The 18,355-nt window shown below is 52.2% G+C and overlaps 4 protein-coding genes across 4 annotated transcripts; 3 read left to right on the forward strand and 1 right to left on the reverse strand.

Moving 5' to 3' along the window:
- Positions 1 to 1,788: 1,788 nt before the first annotated feature.
- UCRPA7_5405 (putative fmn-binding split barrel-related protein) lies at positions 1,789 to 2,667 on the forward strand (the record flags this gene model as incomplete). Its single annotated transcript, XM_007917952.1, has 1 exon — positions 1,789 to 2,667. The coding sequence occupies one exon, from the start codon at positions 1,789 to 1,791 to the stop codon at positions 2,665 to 2,667; it is 879 nt and encodes a 292-aa protein (XP_007916143.1).
- A 5,838-nt stretch (positions 2,668 to 8,505) lies between these two features.
- UCRPA7_5406 (hypothetical protein) lies at positions 8,506 to 9,031 on the reverse strand (the record flags this gene model as incomplete). Its single annotated transcript, XM_007917953.1, has 3 exons — positions 8,506 to 8,610; positions 8,669 to 8,956; positions 9,014 to 9,031. 3 exons carry the CDS (start codon positions 9,029 to 9,031, stop codon positions 8,506 to 8,508), a joined length of 411 nt encoding a protein of 136 aa, XP_007916144.1.
- Positions 9,032 to 9,237: 206 nt separating this feature from the next.
- UCRPA7_5407 (putative pre-rrna-processing protein ipi1 protein) lies at positions 9,238 to 10,459 on the forward strand (the record flags this gene model as incomplete). The annotated part of the gene is made up of 4 exons (XM_007917954.1): positions 9,238 to 9,251; positions 9,333 to 9,369; positions 9,429 to 9,501; positions 9,552 to 10,459. 4 exons carry the CDS (start codon positions 9,238 to 9,240, stop codon positions 10,457 to 10,459), a joined length of 1,032 nt encoding a protein of 343 aa, XP_007916145.1.
- A 1,636-nt stretch (positions 10,460 to 12,095) lies between these two features.
- UCRPA7_5408 (putative atp-dependent rna helicase ded1 protein) lies at positions 12,096 to 14,286 on the forward strand (the record flags this gene model as incomplete). Its single annotated transcript, XM_007917955.1, has 5 exons — positions 12,096 to 12,463; positions 12,515 to 12,708; positions 12,766 to 13,203; positions 13,253 to 13,744; positions 13,793 to 14,286. The coding sequence occupies 5 exons, from the start codon at positions 12,096 to 12,098 to the stop codon at positions 14,284 to 14,286; spliced, it is 1,986 nt and encodes a 661-aa protein (XP_007916146.1).
- Positions 14,287 to 18,355: the final 4,069 nt, after the last annotated feature.

The raw sequence follows: 18,355 nt of genomic DNA on the forward strand, positions 1-18,355 counted from the left end.
CAGTGCACTTATATATCCCTTTCACTTTAATGTGTGACCTTCCTTTGTTTTAGTCGCACTCGAGCAGAGCAGGTTGTCAGTCGATAGATACGTGAAGTGATCTGAGATCTCCGTAAGGATTGTTGTGGTCATATGTTTGGCGTATAAGATGGCGGAAGGTCCTTTGGTGATGGAGCGTTCGCATGGTGTGTCGAGGCCTGGCGGTCGTGTACCGGCAAAGGACTTGCCAGCTCAAGCTCGATGTTGGAGGACTCGTTTCGTTCCACGTCTTCACTAGCTGATTTCTCCTTCGGGCGGGGATTAACCAGTCGTTCAATGATGATACCGAATGGAACGAGGGGAAGAACGGTGAGTCCGACGGCGAGTCCGACGGGCCATAAGAGTGCGGCGAGGACGCATGGAATCGACCACATAAATCTTCGGCAAGGACTTGTCACCACATCTCGCTTCTCCAAAGATTTCATGAGCCAATCAACCATACCATAGATGCCGGCGATATAGAAGTACCCAGCCACAATGCCGAAGATGACACAGATGGAAAGGTCGGTAGAGTTCATGTTGAGAGATGGCTGCCAGAAGGGAACGTGAGGTGAGGTGTCTTGATGTGTGTGGCGCTCGAATTGATAGACTTTGCAACAAAATCTTGATGCCCTTCAAGGTCATTGATAGAGTATTCTTCCGCAGGCTACTCATGGACCCCTTTATAGCAGCAATATGGCCTAATCGTTGTGTTGTTTCGGAGATGCCGTGTGGTTCATTACATTTCCTTAATTGTTGCCCTGGTCCATGAAGGCGTAGTTGGTGCCAGAAAACACCGACCATGTCTTCCTCGAAGTGTATCTAGAACACCGCCACAGACGTGGAACACATGACTGCATATCAATGTTTAAATGATTGATAACCAATACGTTTCAAAGCTAGATTAGATTATCTCGAAGTAGAGGCACACGAAGTTGCATGAATATTAGGTCTCACGATATGGTGGTCTAGCATGTCCATACTCGCAAGGATCAAAAACACCCCAGTAAGCCGAACACCTGGCGAAATCCTGCTCAAAGAGGACTTCGTCATTATTGCTTCAAGTAAGAAATGTTAGTTAGCGAAGGATACTCTCCTTGTTAAAGGAGTGAATATTCTTGGTCGAGTTTGTGGAGTTATAGCAAGTGAGGAGGAGAATCCGCATGGCTGTAAAGGATTATCATGCTAGTGACAGCGTCGTGCAGTACCTTCACCCCTTACGAACGAACGTTCAGGATGTTGAGGGAGGATTTTAGCGAAGACTCTTCTACCCTGGAAACTTGGAAAAATTATTAGGCAAAGAGCCTAAAGCTCGGCCTCTTACTTGACGAGCTTCATCGCCAAGTCATCGGATTCCGAGAAGGTCTCCGCGGGCATGGCTGGACCGATCACGGTAGCAGAAATCGTCAGTTAATTATGGAAGCCGTCTGCTAATTAGGTGAGAAAATCACCAAAATCCCCTCATGGCTCCTCTTTGCTCCTCTTTGCTCCTCTTGGTATTGGCCTAGTGCATGTGAATATCGATTCACCGTGAACCCAAGCGGGCGTAGCGCCGGATCGCCTGGGATCATGTGCGGGTCTGTGGCTTCCCGTAGCCTGTCCGGTCGTCGGATCCATCTATTTATTATCTTATCAGATCATCTTGCATCCCCCTCAGGTCCAGGTTCCAGGTTGCTCTCTCCACCCGTGGTGACACCCCAGTCGTCCTTCTGTCTGTCTGTTTCGTGTCTCGTCTTACCTCAAACAACTCTGCTTACGCAGTACTCCAAGATGAAGGCCTCCGCCCTCTCAGCGCTGATCATCTCCTCGGCCACCAGCATAGGCTATGCAACCGCCGCAGCTGTAGGCCGTGCACCATCGGCCCAGGATGGTAACCCGCACCACCACCACGCTGGTGCAGCAGTCGCCCGCATCCCGACCTCGTACGAGTCTGCGGTGCAGGCTCGCCGCATCCTCGCAAAGACACCGCTCGCGACACTGTCGACCGTCTTCCCTCACTCCTCACACTCGTCCGACGACGACGACGAGAATGAGCATCATGTCCACCACTTCGAGCGCCGCCCCACCGGTCTTGAAGACGTCCCCATTGGGCTGATGGACTACATCGCCGACTGCGAGGACAGCGGCAACCCGACGATCCTGGCCATCCGCATCGCCACAACCTTCAAGAACGTCGCGGCGGGTAGCAACATCAGCGTGGCCCTGCAGTGGACGCCGCCCCACCCGCCCGCGAAGCGCATCGAGTCCTCCTCCTCCTTCCTGTCCCGCGTCTCCGAGCACATCTTCGGCCCCGCTGCCGAAGAGGAGGAGTACGACCCGGTGCCCTACAGCGCGGCAAACCTCCCCCGCTTCTCGCTGCTCGGCTACCTGGAGCCCATCGAGAGCAGCGATGACGACACTGAGCTGCGCAGCTGCTTCGTCGACGCGCACCCGGACGCCAAGTACTGGCTGCCGGGCAACAGAATCCACAGCTCCGAGTTCGTGCGCGTGGTCGTGACCCAGATCTATTGGATCGGCGGCTTTGGTGACAGGGCATACATCGGCTGGATTCCCGTCGAGGAGTGGCAGAACGTCACCCGCCAGGAGTGGGAGGATATTCGCCTTCCCGGCGAGAAGAAGGGCTGGAAGGAGTGGAGTGCGGACTTGTAGAGGACAATCATTATGTGTATGAGACGTGGAATTGCAACGCTATTTACGAAAGAATGAGAGGAGGCAAGATCGTGTATTGAGAATCTACGCAGCATATTTCCCATTTTGGAGATGAGAACCGTCACTTTTTACTCCATGTTACTCGCTCAGGGTATCTAGTCAGCCATTTATACATACACGAACTTGAACCAGTACCTCTATTTGATCATCGCTCTCTCATATATGACTTTCCCGCTCCAATTATTGTATGCTTCATGAATCGTCCATTTCTTGCCAACACCCGCCCTTACTCCGTTCCAGAATTTCGAACCGTTTTACTCCACTCGAATGACGACCTTCCAACCCAAGGCACCTGCCTCCCGGATGGCACAGGCTAGACAGCCTCGACGTCGTCGACTGATGACTGCATTCCAGCCCTTCTCAGCACAGAACGCCCGCACGAGGATCTCCATATCGGAGCCAAATTGTCGAGCACGGCTTTCCGAGTGCATGTTGTGTTCAGTCCCACTCTTCTCACCAATATCTTCAGAGCTCGCGTTACTTAGACCCGTGTTCGTGCGGCTCGACACCGGGCTTAGCGGGATCTCATGTGCTTGCGGCTGCGGAAGGAAGCCAGTGATGCAGTCGACGACGAGTACCTTCGGCGACTTCCCCGTGGTCGCCGGAGTCAAGCTTGGTATCGGGGTAGTCGAAGAATAATTAGACAAAAAATCCTCGAGCGAAAAGTCCTTCTTCGCTAGCAACTCAGACAAGTGTAGTGAGGTGTAAGTATAATTCTTGTGTAGAGGATGGCCTACAACGCAGTTAGCACAATACTGGTCAGACTATTGGTGAAGATGGCCTTACCTGTCACATTGACAGTGTTGGACGGCTTGCCTGATATCCCAGAATCCGAAACATCGATTTGCTGAACTGTGGGACTGGAGGGCGATTTGAGGATTCTGACATGATGAGAAGGTACACATGGGTGTGCCGTGACAAAATAGACGTCGCTCGAAAGGGCAAAAGTGTATTGCTGCTCTACGCCTTCGTCCAATGAAACTCCAAAGGTGATCGCAGCTGGGTAGCTGTGGATCTCAGGGGCGACGGTGGCCTCGGTGAAAGGGGTGAAAGCCTCCTCGGTAGGTGTTGTATGGACCGAGTCCACTGGAGCAAATAAGTTCAGAGCCTTGAGCTCCACACTCACCGTGGGTGGCTGTTCGCTATACTTGTTCTCGAAGGGAATGATAAAATCGGCAGGAAGAACCGAAGATGGATCTGCACTCCCGAGCACTGAAGAGTCTCGCTCAATGGCTGTCTTGCCCCACAGTCGCGCTTGTTTGCCGACGTGCTTTGCATCCTCTAGTTGCAAGATCAATAGCTGCTCGGCATAGTAAATTTAGCTTTCGGCGCGCTTACCTGGGATTTCCTCAACCTCGATATTGAGCCAACCATCGCCAAGTCCTTGAGGAGTAATATCACTGGAGATCCAGCCCATGCACTCCGCAGAGCCCTTGCCAGCTGCCAACACCCGACCTACGACACAGGCAGTGCTCCAGAAACTCTTTCCTGAGTACACAAACCCACCACAAAGATTTGCCATCGGACCTAGCCTCTTCATTGCTTCTGCGTCATTTTCAAGCAGTGTTGACATGAGAAAATGATACAATCCTTCTCCGGGAAGCATCAGACCAGAAATGTAGCTCTTGGATAACCAGCCGGAAGGATGCAGAGCCGCGCCGAGCTTTCGTCGTCGAGAGGGTTTCCGAGTAAGACTGGCGGTGCCACCAAAGTACGACGATCGACGTGTATCAGTGTCGGTCGTCAACGGTGTCGCCAGTGGCGTGTTCAGAGGTGTGCCTTCTGTCACAGCTCGACAATTTTCAGAAATCGTACTCGCGTACGTTTCGATGTCTGGCCACCTGAGCTTCCTGGCGAAGTGTGTCAGACCGTCTACCTGCCTCTGCCAATGCATTCCTTTCATGGCGTAAACATGGTGTTCTTTATGGGAATGGTGGTGGTTAGAGTGGGAATATGTTCCATGATCATTCGTCAGAGACAGACGTTTGGTCAGCAGCGCCAGCAATCCTTTTTGAGGCTTATCCTGTTGTCCTAAGTCCAAAGCCTTTGACCTGGTAACTTCAATATTTTCCAGCCATGCTCTCGCAAGGTGCAAAGACCACTTGACAGACCTATTAGCATCCTTCTCGAAGCGATGCACCTCCGCGGGCTTGATATTCTCCATGCCAAGCTCATCTCCTTCTGTGATGGCGTCTAAGCGGATGAGAAGTTCACATGCCAGCATAATCTGCAGAAGGAGCCAATATCTCTCTTCTTGCACATCCACCATAGTGTCAGCATCCTTGATTGAAGCACCATCTTCAACATCATCCTCGGATGGATTGCCCCACAAAATCTGGCCAAGCCGTATCCGCCACTCGACATGGGAGAAATCAATCCACACATTTGGCGTCGCCAACACCTTCAACAACGCTTTGATCTGAACCGAGAGACTGTAAGGATCGCTGTGATCTAGCACCCGGCTCGGAGGATGCAAAATTAAAAGGAAAAGCTCCTTGTATAGTTCATTGGTCATGGTCCTGTTTCTCAGGTGCTTCTCCGAGTACCTCTGACCATTTTTGATTAATTGATCCAAGATCTTATTCTCCTCCATGTGCCGCAAGCCGTCTTTTGATAGCAGCAACTCTTGTCGAGCTTCGACGATGACATGAGCTTTCGTGCCAAGGCTATCAAAACCAAATTGCTCTTCCTGGAGAGCATCAGCAACGCCGAGCTCTAAAATAGCTTGGTAACCCATTGTCCCCTTCTCCAGACCCTGCATGCTGAGCATGCTGGGCCGCTCGCGACAGCGCGGGTAGAAGTGTGCCCGTCTCTTCTCGGCAACTTTCTTGGAGACAGCGGCAGACGGACCACGGTGGACATCGCGAGTAATGTGGGGCCATGCTGTAAGGTAATTCCATGCCTGGTCCTCTATCTGGACATGGTCAGTGAGATCTCGAATCTCCAGTTCTTCATCCCACGGAAACGCCACAGACGGGTGCGGCGCCCCAGTGAAGTGCCCCTCTGAGCGGGCGAAGAACTGCGGGGCACCTGAGAAGAGGGCCTCGAGGTCTTCTTCGGTCAGAGGAGCCATGATTCTCTCGAGTTTGAGAACTGGCTTCGGCGGAGGCCCGGTCGCTTGCTCACTGCCAGGCGGAGGGGGAGACGGCAGCGGCTTGTTTGAATTGACAGGCGACTTTGGGGAAAGAGGAGAATCCGTAGAGAGAGGTGGTGACGAGGAGGAGGTCTGCACATTCAAAAACAGGTGTAAGTCAGCTGCAATGGCCTAGCTTGCCAGTTTTCAACGATGCACTTGGGAGCAAGATTCAATAAGAGCGTTTGAGCGCCTAAAGGAGGCCAGCCAAGGCGTGTGGAGTTATGGGTATTTAAGTGGTGAGCTGCTTCTCGTATGATGTACGGAGGTGCGCAGACGCAAAACCCAACTGATCACGCGAGGGCCCAGAAGCGCAAGGGCAATGGCTGATCACGCTTGTAAATGCAGCCCCAAAACGATCCCAAGACAGACGGTATGCTGCAGTCTGGGGTAGCCAAGCTTGCATATATCTGCAGGCCCGCATGAAGTAAGGCGCCCGAGGAGAAGACGTTGAAGAGGAGGGTGTTTCGTTGAATTCGATCATAGAATCGATGAGTAAGATAATACTTACCGCTGTGCTTCGCTGTTTCACCAGTTTCGCGGGCGAACTTGACTCTGAGTTTCCCCGCTGAGGGGTCAAGGTTGAGGCCGAGGCGGTGCTCGAATCCGACGTAGATCCAGACCTACTGCTGGTTCCGCGAATTGACCGGCTGAGAAAGTCGTGGAGAATGTCTCGCTTGGAGAACCGACGCTCCCTTGGACTGCTGGGAGCGACGGCGCTGACGCCCGTGGTGCTGGTGTTGGTACTGTTATTATTGCTTGGACTCGTGCTGAAGAAGCTGGTGCCAGCACTTGTTACTCCCTGAGAATCTATTGCAGGCGACGGTGCTGGTGCTATTGTTGCTGGTCCAAGATGCGCGCCATTGCTTTTGTCGATGCCCTCGCCTTGGGTCGGTGTCGTTGTGACGTCGCCATTGTGCTGCAGCTTCCGTGCATCGCTGCTGCGTGGTGACTTCCTCAGTAAGGAACCGAGTGACGGCATGTCTCCTGCCTTCCTTTTGCTCGGCGCCGGGAAGCTACCTTCGGCGAAGTAGGCGGGGAGTGGGATCACTCATCAACCAGGACAGTCCAGCTCAGTGCAGCGCTTCTATCGTCTCGCTTCGTCAGACGTTGCCCGCGCTGACTGCAATATAATGTCGATTATTGAGCGGCAGCCCAGATACCCAGATACCACCTGCGACGGGAACCGGCAGCAGCATGCAGCGAAGGGGCAGACAACGCAGAGGGAGCCTTCGTTTGGGAGAGGCAACGTCATAAACGGATTGTGGCGAGAGCACTTGGATGCGACATTCGAAGGAAAGCCTTCGAGATCATGCGAATTCAGCTGCAAAGTATAAATGGGAAAGCCAAAAGGCACCACTGTTCTAGGGAACAGCCGTCTCAGATCTAACACTTATATGATCCTCGATCCAGCCCGTCTCATGCCAGTCGAATTGTGGAATCTACCTACCAAGCCAGCTATCTCGCGACTTGGTAGGGCAGAGCAAGGTACCTGACTGATATCAGGTTTCTTATTCAACCCCCATTACAAGCTTGGTTATAGACATGCCGCGCTTGCGATAAGTGCGCAATAATGGTAGGTGGTGCCCGGGTGCCTCACCCACCCCAGGAGGAGTCACTTCAGCTAATGAGACGCGATGCCTTGCTCACTCTCCCGGAGTGATTTAGCGAGCATGCCACGCATCTCTCACTTGATTTTGGCTCTGTTTCGAGTGGGTGGAATGGGTCACGCCCTGCAGGCTGAAAGCAAGCTAGTTGGTCTGCAGGTTGTCCAGGCCTCATCCAGCCAGAACCTGACGCAATTCACACGGTATCACTACCGTAAGTGTGCAGCTAGGCGATCGATACGATGCAACAGACGGTCAGCAAGTTTCCTGAGCGTACAATGCACAGAGGAACCAGGCAAACAACTGATGGAGGCGAGTATGACTGGAAATATTCTCTCTCATTGACGAACCAGAGGCTGGCTCTTTTCAGTTGATACTGTAGCCTTTGATGATTAGCGTTTATTACCCTGGTGGAGCAGACCTGTATGATGCCCTGTCTACGACATTCTGCTAAGAGGAGCCATTTGCCGCCGCGGACGTTTCGATTTCCAGCATCGACGATCAGTCCACCACACTAAGCCAGCTGCCAAGACATCTTAGAAGGACGTTGGAAACACCAGTCTCGCTTCGTGTATGGGTGGTGGTGCGTGGACGTGGGACAGGAATAACTCAGCATTGTCCGCTCATTTCGGTGCACCGATAGGCTGAATTGTCCTTCCTTGAAACAGCGGACGCCATCCCACCGCCGTTTTGCGTCTCCGCCTACATGATAATATCTCGCGCTCCCACATCCCTCGGGGCAGATTACCGGAAGAACATTGCTGGTTTGAGTCTTATTAGGAGGCGTTCACATGATTGACGGTCCCAGGCGACAGGATGCCCTTTTTGGCCGAGTTCCTGAATATTTGCAATTTGGGGTATCAAATTCCTCTACGCCAATGAATCCATCCGCATACTTGCTCGGTCTTATTCGAGCCCCTTTCGCCCGCATCTAGGTCCTTTTACTTTGCATTAGATGTCATCAGCCCAGCGCACACCGCTGAGCCGGTAAGAGCCAATCGCAGAATCAACGGCCATCTACCTCATTTGATAGTGTACTCATGCCGGCGGCGTGTCGTGAATTACGATCAAGAGATATTTCGAATCGGGAACGATGACGAGCTCCTGCTTCTTCGTCCGTAGCCTTAGCAGCTTTAGCTCATCCTGCAATCCTGTCAGCCATATTCATGCACCCGTAGAAATAATATCGCCAAAGTCGCACCTCTGAATCGAGCTCTTGTACCAGACTACCTGCCGTACTGACAAATGTCCATACCATCGCCGCGAGCTCCTCGGCGCCTTGCGTCTCGCTAGGTTGTCCTGTCGCTGCGTCGGTCGCAAAAGAACCAGTACCTTGCGCGGCTTGTGGCTTCGATGTGCGAATCGAGGATATCTGGCCGCTCGTCTTGAGAATCGCGCCTGAAGCTCGGTCCAGAGCAATCGCGGCTTTCACGCCGGGTTTCTTGAGAAGCCGGCCGAGCGTCTCTTCCAACGCGTCGGCGCCGTTTGACTGTAGCCATCCGTGAGCTTGAAGATTGAATTGCAGACCATCAAATTGTATACTCACAGTTGTCTGGTCAGACATCGTGTTCGGCGATTACCGAGCAACAATTGCCCGTTGTAACTTGGCAAATTGTAGCTAGCTACCTAGGTAGTCATCGATGGCAGCTTGGTTGTACCTACCTAATGATGGGGAGCACATGGAAGGCCACCCGCCAATGATCAAATTCTGCCTTTCGACACCGCTAAAAAGTTTCCCCACTACAGCCCAGAGCATCAAGCCTTGAACTCATGATGAGAGGAGTGTCTGCCGTGATGATCCTTACTTCGTGCTCGGAAGGCATTTAGTCATTTGTGATCGCAAATGATTTCACAATGGGGTCCAGTGCCAAGAAAAAGAAGGAGAAGAAGAAGGACTTCCAGGTGCGAAGATGCTAGCCCCTCCACTCTGTTTCGAGGATATTTCACTAATTGGACTGTAGAAAACCAAGCTGAAAGTCGGCAAGGCAAAGGCAAAGGCCGCAAACTTCACAGACACAAGCTTCAAGTCAAAGTGTAAGCATCATAACTTCCACAGTCATTCTAGATACTTACACGCTTGGCAGCCATCGTACTCAACCAACAGTCTCTAGCGACTGATGCTCCCGACCCAGCAGAGCAGTTCAAGCATAACTTGTCGTTAGCGACGTCTCGGACGGATAGCCAGAGGCGAGATGCATTGTCCTATCTTACTGGCCAACTATCAACAAACCCTCCCAACAACCCAGTGGGAACCTGGGCTGTGCTGGAGAAGCTACTACCACTGATCGCTGACACTTCCGGAGGTGTGCGGAGTCGGCTGTTGAAGCTATTCCGCACCCTGCCCGCCGTTGAAGTCCGGCCACACGCCGAGAAAGTCATCAAATGGGTTCGCATGGGGATGACCAATCTCTCGGCCGAGGTACGCGATGACGCACTCAACATGATGGAGTGGCTTCTCGACATCGCCGCCGAGGAGGTGGTGGCTTGCTCAGGCGGGTGGGTCAAGACCCTCGACACCTTCGCCGCGATGCTCGGCTGGAAATCTCTCGTTCCAGTCTCGGGCAAGAAAGACGGCTGGTCCTCGGCTCCGAAGACCACTTTTGGGGCAGCAAAAGGCGGTGCCTCGTACGCTCACCAGATCAGCGTGCTTGCACGATTTCTCGACGCCGGCTTCCGGCGTGAAGAGGTCCAGTCTTGGAGATACCGAGACTATTGGGACAACCTATACCGCATCCCCAAGGGCACAACTCCGTTTGCTTACCTGGGGCTTTTTGGTCCGCCTCGCGACAAGGACGGAGAAATGTGCCCCGATCGGGAGGAGCGCCAACGGGCGTTCTACAAATGGAGCGCTGCCATAACGAAAGGCACTGATGAGGCGAAGAAGGAGGGCGGGGCCGTTGGAAGGGCAGCAGCAGCCTTGGATCAGGTTCTCAAAGACGGTATGGAAGATTATGAGCATGTCGAAGAACTGAACGAGGTCATGGGTATATAGGTCTGTGGGTTTTGGCGTTCTGGCGCTAGGTTACCATCTTCATGTCACTGTACATTACGAAGCAGGTATGAAATCTAATGAGACTAGCTAACTGTTATCGTCACCTATGGTCCCTCAATGTACGGCTAAGACAGTGTCCTATCATTTCTTCATGCATAGAATTCAAGTGATTCAATCTCCAAGCCTAGACTTCTAAAATATCGGACGACATGATCCGTGCTAGGCCTTCCAAAAGAGTGGTAGCTGGGATTTCAGTCCATTTATTTTGAGGCTCAATTAGTAGCATGCTGCCTTGACGGCGAACTAGATGAAAGGACTCGTTTATTCATATTTAAGATGGAAGGGATATTATCTTATGCTCTTGATAGTCACTGCTGTGTCTCTACACATACAGGGGCAGATACGTATAGAAATCATCGATTTCTTACTCCCTGTGGTACTCAATATAAAGTGGTGCCAATCGAAGCGTTTACATAAGGCTTTAGCTCTTACTTCTCAGTTTAGAGTTGGTCATTCCAAGACAAGTACACACTTTGATATTATATTGAGGGACTGTCGACCAAAGAGAATTATCTACTAAGGCTCTTCTTCAGGGTCAAACCATCATCAAAAGCACACCTTCCATACAGTTCTGTCAAACCAGTGGGCTCCTTCCCAGATCGTTATATTAACCACTGCCTTCCACTCCTCCTTCCCCTAGAATAAATACCTTGCACCCTTTCCACCTCATCCTCTCCTTCTTCTTCTCACCATCAAACTTGAGGAAGCCTTTTACGTACGCTTCTTCTCTTTCGTGATCTCAACCAAATGCAAGGTTGATATCAACGAAGATCAGGTACGTAGTCATCACCCAATTATTTACCACCTTCCTCATCACCTCTCTTCCTTATCTTCAGTTGGTCTCGTGCGCTTCCATTATCCTCCCCATCACATCAGCCCGCGAAGAGATCTCCACGTGAAGCCAGCCCGTCGCTATATATGTGTCTGCCTCCCTGGTGACCGCCTCCATCTGCCCTAACCCAAGTCTCATCAAGATCGTGTCTCTATTATTCCGTTCCTTGGCTTCCTCATCTCCAACCGCAACGATCTTCTACTGCCACAAACTTCGTCTCGCGATTTTCTTTCGAGAAATAACGCGGAGAATCACAGCGCAGCTCCAGTTGAGTACTCCCCGTTGTCACATCCACAAACATAGGCACCTGTCAGCATATATATCTTTCCTTTGGCATCAACATTGCATACTTTTATCGTTTCTTTCCTCCACCCCTTTAAGGGAGGTTTTCACTTCAAGCTCGCCGTTGAGGGCAAGCGCAACTTCCCCGGCTGTCATTTTTTTTTTTACTTATTCGCCGCCCAGGTGAGCGGCCATCAACTAACGCCAGACAGTTCTGTCCAGATTTTCTCGTCTGGATCTCATCTCACGGATTCTTCCTTAACGTCGTCTTGTCGAGCAAGGTACGCGTTTTCCTTTCACTTGTTCATCTTCCATGACAATCACACGAAGTAGCACCTAAACGCAATCGCATACCTGTGTCATCTCAATCAACCCCTATCTCACACTTGAGTGATCTCTTACGTTTCGTCTCAGATACTCACAAGTTCCGTCCACAGAGATCTCCGAACTTCAATCGACAACATGTCAGGTTGGGGCGCTCCCACTCCGGCCACCAACGACGCCCCTGTTGGTGGCCAGGGTGATGACACTTGGAGAACTTCCGACATGGCTGCTGCCCTGCCTGATGCCCAGGGCGGCGCCAATGAGAAAACCTCTGATGGTGTGAAGATTGGTGATGGTGGCAATGAGAACTCTGGCTGGGCTGAGCGCCGTGCCTACGACTATGACAATCTCGGTCGTCCCGGCGACGGTGACTGGGATGGAAACGCTCGTATCTACGAGTGGGATGGTGAGGAAGGCGAGATTGGTCCCGAGCACCCGGAGTTGGAGCTCATGCTCTTTGGACCCTCTGATCGTCGTGAGCCGACTCAGGGCATTGACTTCTCCAAGTAAGTTCATAATGGAATTATCCTCATAAACATCCACTAATGGTCTACTAGGATTGCTGAGATTCAGCTGTATCAAGAGGGCCCTGAGCGTGTCGAGCCTATCTACAAGTTCGATGATGCTGGCCTCCATCCTGCCATGCGCAAGAACGTTGATTTGGCTGGCTACAAGGCGCCGACTCCTATTCAGAAGTACTGCATTCCTGCGATTACTCTGGGTTACGATGTCATCGCAATCGCTCAAACCGGTAATACTATCCTATACCCCCAACATGACTATGGACTTAGGGACTGACCTAACGAAGGATCTGGCAAGACAGCCGCATATCTCATCCCCATCCTGAACAAGTTGATGGGAAAGGCGAGAAAGCTCGCAGCTCCACGTCCAAACCCTGCCACCTTCGTGAGCGGCATTGACTTTGCTCGTGCCGAACCCCTGGTTGTCATTGTTGCCCCGACTCGTGAGCTTGCGGTCCAGATCTTCTCTGAGGCGCGCAAATTCTGTTACCGCTCCATGCTTCGTCCTGCCGTCCTCTACGGTGGCATTTCGGTTCGTGAGCAGATCAAGATGCTCGAGAAGGGTTGTGATATTCTGGTTGCTACTCCTGGACGCCTGATCGACTTTATGAATCGTCCGGCCAACTTGACTCTCCGTCGTCTTCGTTACATGGTCATTGATGAGGCTGATGAGATGTTGCATTCTGATTGGGAGGAAGATCTTCAGAAGATCCTTGGTGGAGGAGGTAAGTCCACCCTGCTCAATGACTGAATCGTCACTTACACACTTCATAGAGCAAGAGGAGGGCAATGTGAAATACATGCTATTTTCCGCTACCTTCCCCAAGAAGATCCGTGATCTCGCAAAGACGCATCTTGCTGAGACTCATGTCCGCTTCCGCGTCGGCCGTGCTGGCAGTACACATGAGAACATCAAGCAGCAGATTGTGTTTACTGATCCAGCCATGAAGAAGCAGGCGCTATTCGATCTTCTGAGCTCTATGCCCCCTGCCCGCACGATCATCTTTGTGAATTATAAGCCCATGGTGGACGAGTTGGATGATTTCTTATTCAACAAGGGCTTGCCGTGCACTGGCATCCACTCCGATCGTACTCAGCGAGAGCGTGAGGACTCCCTGCGTGCCTTCCGCGCTGGCAAGGCTCCAATCTTGATAGCCACCGGTGTTTCTTCCAGGGGAATAGATGTGAGAAACGTCATGCACGTCGTCAACTACGACCTTCCTTCATTGGATCACGGCGGCATTGAGGAGTACACCCATCGCATCGGTAGGTTCGAGTATTGCAATATTGATTCATGATACTAACAACTATAAGGTCGCACCGGTCGCATCGGACATCGTGGTCTTGCCACGTCTTTCTATACTGATAGAGACGAGCCCATGGCGAGCGTTCTCACACGCACCCTTCTCGAGACAAAGCAGGAAATTCCTGAGTTCCTGCAGTCTTATGTTCCTGAGGGAGAGGCTCGCGAGAAGCTCAAGTTTGAGGCGGACTCTGACTGGGAGGACGAGATGGGCGGAGGTGATGCCTGGGGTGAGGCAGCAGCTGCTGGCGGTGCTGGTGATGCTGGCGATGCTTGGGGCGGTGGCGGTGACAACGCTGGCGATGCTTGGGGTGCATCTGGTGATGCATCTAAAGATACTACCGGTGGTGGTGATGCTGGTTCCAAAGCTTCTGGTGCTTGGGGCGGTGATTCTGCACCCAACGGTGGTCAGCCTTCTTCTGGTGCCTGGGGCGGTCACGGTGGTGACTCCAAGGAGTCCAAGCCCGAGAAAGACGCTTGGGGTAATGCAGCTGTGGGCTGGTGAACATACTCACCGGTCTCTTCCAGATCTCCCGGTCTTGCTTTTTGGTCCCTTTCATTGACAATCAGGTCGAGTTGCTATTGATGATGATGATGGATGCACCTCTGGTCATTAAAGTTTCTGACAACTGAAGTTCGGCATGTCTTCGAGCAACATGTTCGTCAGATCTTGTGACATATACAGATAGTTATCTCTCATCAGGAAATTGAACGTTAATCCCGAATACTGGCTCTTCTTGAGTACCTGTGATATGAGATTGCGGATGGGTAATCAGACGTCTCAGTGAATGAAGAGCGTTCAAAGCATCAACTGCGCATACACGAACACTAGAATAATGGGTTTAATTTACTCATACTGTCAACCAGATGACCAGGAGAAAAGGAGCATTGTAATGTCTTGCCACTAACATCATCTATTGCCACTATCTGCTTCCTACCAAGTCGTGGGACGAAATAACAGCCCGCCTACTGGTGAAAGTACACCAACATCAACCAGAGTTTTCCTATTTACTACCAGTGTTTACTATCAGCTGAGTACCAGACTTGTCAGTGTTAGTGCATTTCATTTGGAAGATGGGACTAGTATTTCTTCCGGCATCTTGCCTACCTACATGCAAATATTAGTTTGTCCCAAAGCACACGAGCAAGCTCCAGCACTGCCAGCGAACTTTGCGTGCTCTCTACAGAGTAAAAGGCAATAACCTCCAGTAGAACCCCTAGCAGCCACCTAGACGAGAGAATAAAAGGTATCGACGTTAGGCCAGGCCGGAACGAGATAACTCCCCCGAACGACTCTAGATCACTTGAATGATACGAGACACACGAGACACTAGCCGTCCATTGAATGCAGCAATGCTATCTATAGAGAGGCAACATTGTCCCCAAGGAGGCAAGTGAACGTCTCTGGCTTGCGGCTGAGATCTACGAGCAGGAACCAACTCGTCCAGGAGACTGGAAGAAGTCACACTGTCGATGACTTCGTACCTCTACCTCGACGTTGGATCCTCAGGGGCGGTGAAAGAGCAGCATCCTTAGCGGCGAGGAAAAGGGGCTAGGGCTACGGTAGTGGCCGTGAGAGCTGGCATCTGGCCACGGCCGTCGGGTGTCTACGACCAAGACAGGGCTAGATAGGACAACAGAGCAGGAACACTGCAGCGGAGCATACACCTGCCAACCCTGGACGAGCCCAACGCAGAAGCGAGTCCATCCATCCCACGACTCGCCTCCTCACCCAACGGCCTGGGAACCGACCAAGCGGTCCGGGCTGACCATTTCCGTCCCCCAGAGCGCGTGGTCCCGCAACGCATTGAGCCTGTAGATCACTTGATCAGAAGACGTGCCGCGCTGGATTCTTTTGCTTTGTCTGGGGTTAACGAACAGCCAGCGCATCCACCGCCCCAAAGGCCCTGTCAGGCGGGAAAAGCAAAAAGCTTGGTCAGGGTAAATCTGAAAGTTGGCCCAATATGGACTTGGCATCAGAGGTTGACCTACCTGGCCGCTGTTGATGATCAGAAAAACATTATGCTTTGTCTGCTATTGTTCAACCCAAAACTCCCTATAATGTGCCGCATCCGATCCTTCGTCAGGGCATTGTATTGGCTGACCGGGCGCCAGCAAAGACTTTCTCCTGCATCCACTTGAAGCTGGGAAAAAAGGGGGTGTGGGCGTTAGACGCGCCGGCCCTTACAGACAGATGAGGACAATCATCAATGATGCTACACCGTGGTCAAATGATGATCACTCAGGCCCTCCCAATGAGCTTCCAAGACCGCGTCGTCCCGAGCCCCCGTGGCCGCTCTCCTGGGAGGAGGTGTGTGGGTCGACAAGTCGGGCTGTCGCCGGTTTGGGGAAGGAGGCATGTCCTCGAAAAGGGGATTTGCCCATCGTGGACGAAGGCGAGGTTGCCAAGAGCAACAGTATCCTGCAGCCTGACGAGAATAGAATTCTGCATTCTGCCCGAGGTTGTTCCTGACTATCATCAACATCCGCATCGTCGTCCAACCTCCAGAGCATTGGGAGCAACAGCATCAACCCGTTTCTAGGCAAGGGTCCCGGTGCGGATGATCCGCGGGGAGGACACGTCTGGGTCTAATTGGACGGTCGGGAGTCTTCCTCCAGATTGATTCGCTTTATGACACTCTGAATAATCATGAACCCTTGCAGTTGCCTCGCTCTCTGCCGAAGTAGTCGTGGCGATTAAGGGGATATCAACGGGAGATGATCATGGTGTCTGTCTCAAGTTGGCAAGGCTAGAGCAAGTGTCAGCCTCTTGAGGCGACACATGCCCCTGGATTCCTTCGCATTCGTGTTCGGTACCACATTACTACCTCGAAGTCGACATTTACAGAGAGCACTCGCTCTTACCGAAGCATGTCGTCAAGCAGCTGAAGAACCACTTTGGCAGACATCGCTTAGAAGCCCCAAGGCCAATTGAGGAAACACTGTCGTCGGATTCTCTAAGAGCCGCGGTGATCTGAAGCCACGTTGTGGCAATAAGTCATCTACGAATGGCGGTGCGTTGTTCCTCGAAAAGATGGCCCGTTTGGGTGAAGATCACCATCGCCGCATGAGTTTGTTTCGCCTCGCAGCCTGCAGACAGGAGACTGGCCTTGCCGCATTCGCACAACGCCCCCAGAATCCCAAACAGATTTTAAATTTAGAAACATATAGACAGCTCCTTGAGTAGATCTTCCTCGCCGAACTGTCTGATAGGAACATATCGGTATCGCAGAACGGCATCCGACGAAGTGATAACCTTACTGTCAAGACGTTCGAGGTTGGACTATCGAAGTGGCAAAAACCCCACAAAGAGCCTCTTGGAGGCTGTGCAAATGGTTATAGATCGCATCCTCCACTGTCAATGGTTGAATGGCTCTCAGAGCTGCCAGAACTTGCATGGTAAAATCACCCAAATTAGGACAGTCAAGCTTCAAGTCGCCTTCCATGATCCACTTCAACTCAGCTCGCGAATTCGGTAACAACGGTCATGATCCTTCTGCCGAGGAACCCAAGGTCGGACAAAGCACACGAGGTTACCTAGAAATGATTACAGGAGGCGAATCTCACCGCGGGCTCAAGGAACACTCCACAGCGACTGGAGCCTGACATATCTATTTCGCCGTAGGGGATGACTAGGAGACGAAGCGGTTGCCGTTTCTGAACGAGACAAGCCTCCACTGATAGTATTCTATGGTTCCCGGCGACATGGGTCTGTCTTGTCGAATGTGTTGGGTTGGGTTGACGTGCAGATAAGCGATGCAGATTGAAGGCCGTGTTCGAAACGTCTGTGTTCGTAGACCTCGCAAGGCAACGTCGACAATCCTGGATATAGCAAACCTTCAAAACGGCAATTCACCGCCAGCCTATGAGATCACAAAGATGCTCCAAGACCTGTAAGTGGAAATGGCAACATCACCGTTAGTCTACCCGGAACCCCAGAGAGCCGTTTGTAGACGTCTTCCCGACTTGGTAGCATCGCGCCTTGCAAGATGTCAGGCACGCCAGGCACGGAAGCATTGGCCGTCTGTCGTCCGGAGAATTTGCGCCGCCCTGGTCGGTTTTTAAGATGACGGGAGGCTGCCAAATCTTAGGTGCGTATGTCGGCCATATTGGACCGCTTGCCTTGGACCAACCATGCCATTGGCACGGAGAATTCTTACGCTGAGTTACATCTGCACCCTGGAAAGGGTCTCCTTTCTATGCGGCCTTCTGGAAGCCGGGATAACAAAAGTGCCTGGCAGAAGCAGTTGAATGGTGAAGCGGCAGTCCCACGATCGCGAGTGAAGAGGCTCGCATCGATAGCCGCAGTGAGCGTCTGCTAAATTAGAGCCTGCGACAACGCGTGGGCCAGTGGAGGCCAGTGGATGCCATCCCCCAGACCCGCAGTGAAGCAAGGCCTGTTCAGACCAGGGTTCCCAGCGCGCGGGATGGGAAACAGGCCACTGCGACGTTGAAGAGGACCGTCGAGCAATTGGAGCATGGTGATTCGCCAATTGCTCTCTTCTCAAAGATTCTGATCCTCAACCAGGTCAACCCACAAGCCGGCGGAGAGCGAAAGAGGGGCGTTTATCGAT

The sequence above is a fragment of the Phaeoacremonium minimum genome, assembly GCF_000392275.1.
Source record: "Phaeoacremonium minimum UCRPA7 unplaced genomic scaffold PA7_03_scaffold_413, whole genome shotgun sequence".
NCBI classification, from domain to species: domain Eukaryota; kingdom Fungi; phylum Ascomycota; class Sordariomycetes; order Togniniales; family Togniniaceae; genus Phaeoacremonium; species Phaeoacremonium minimum.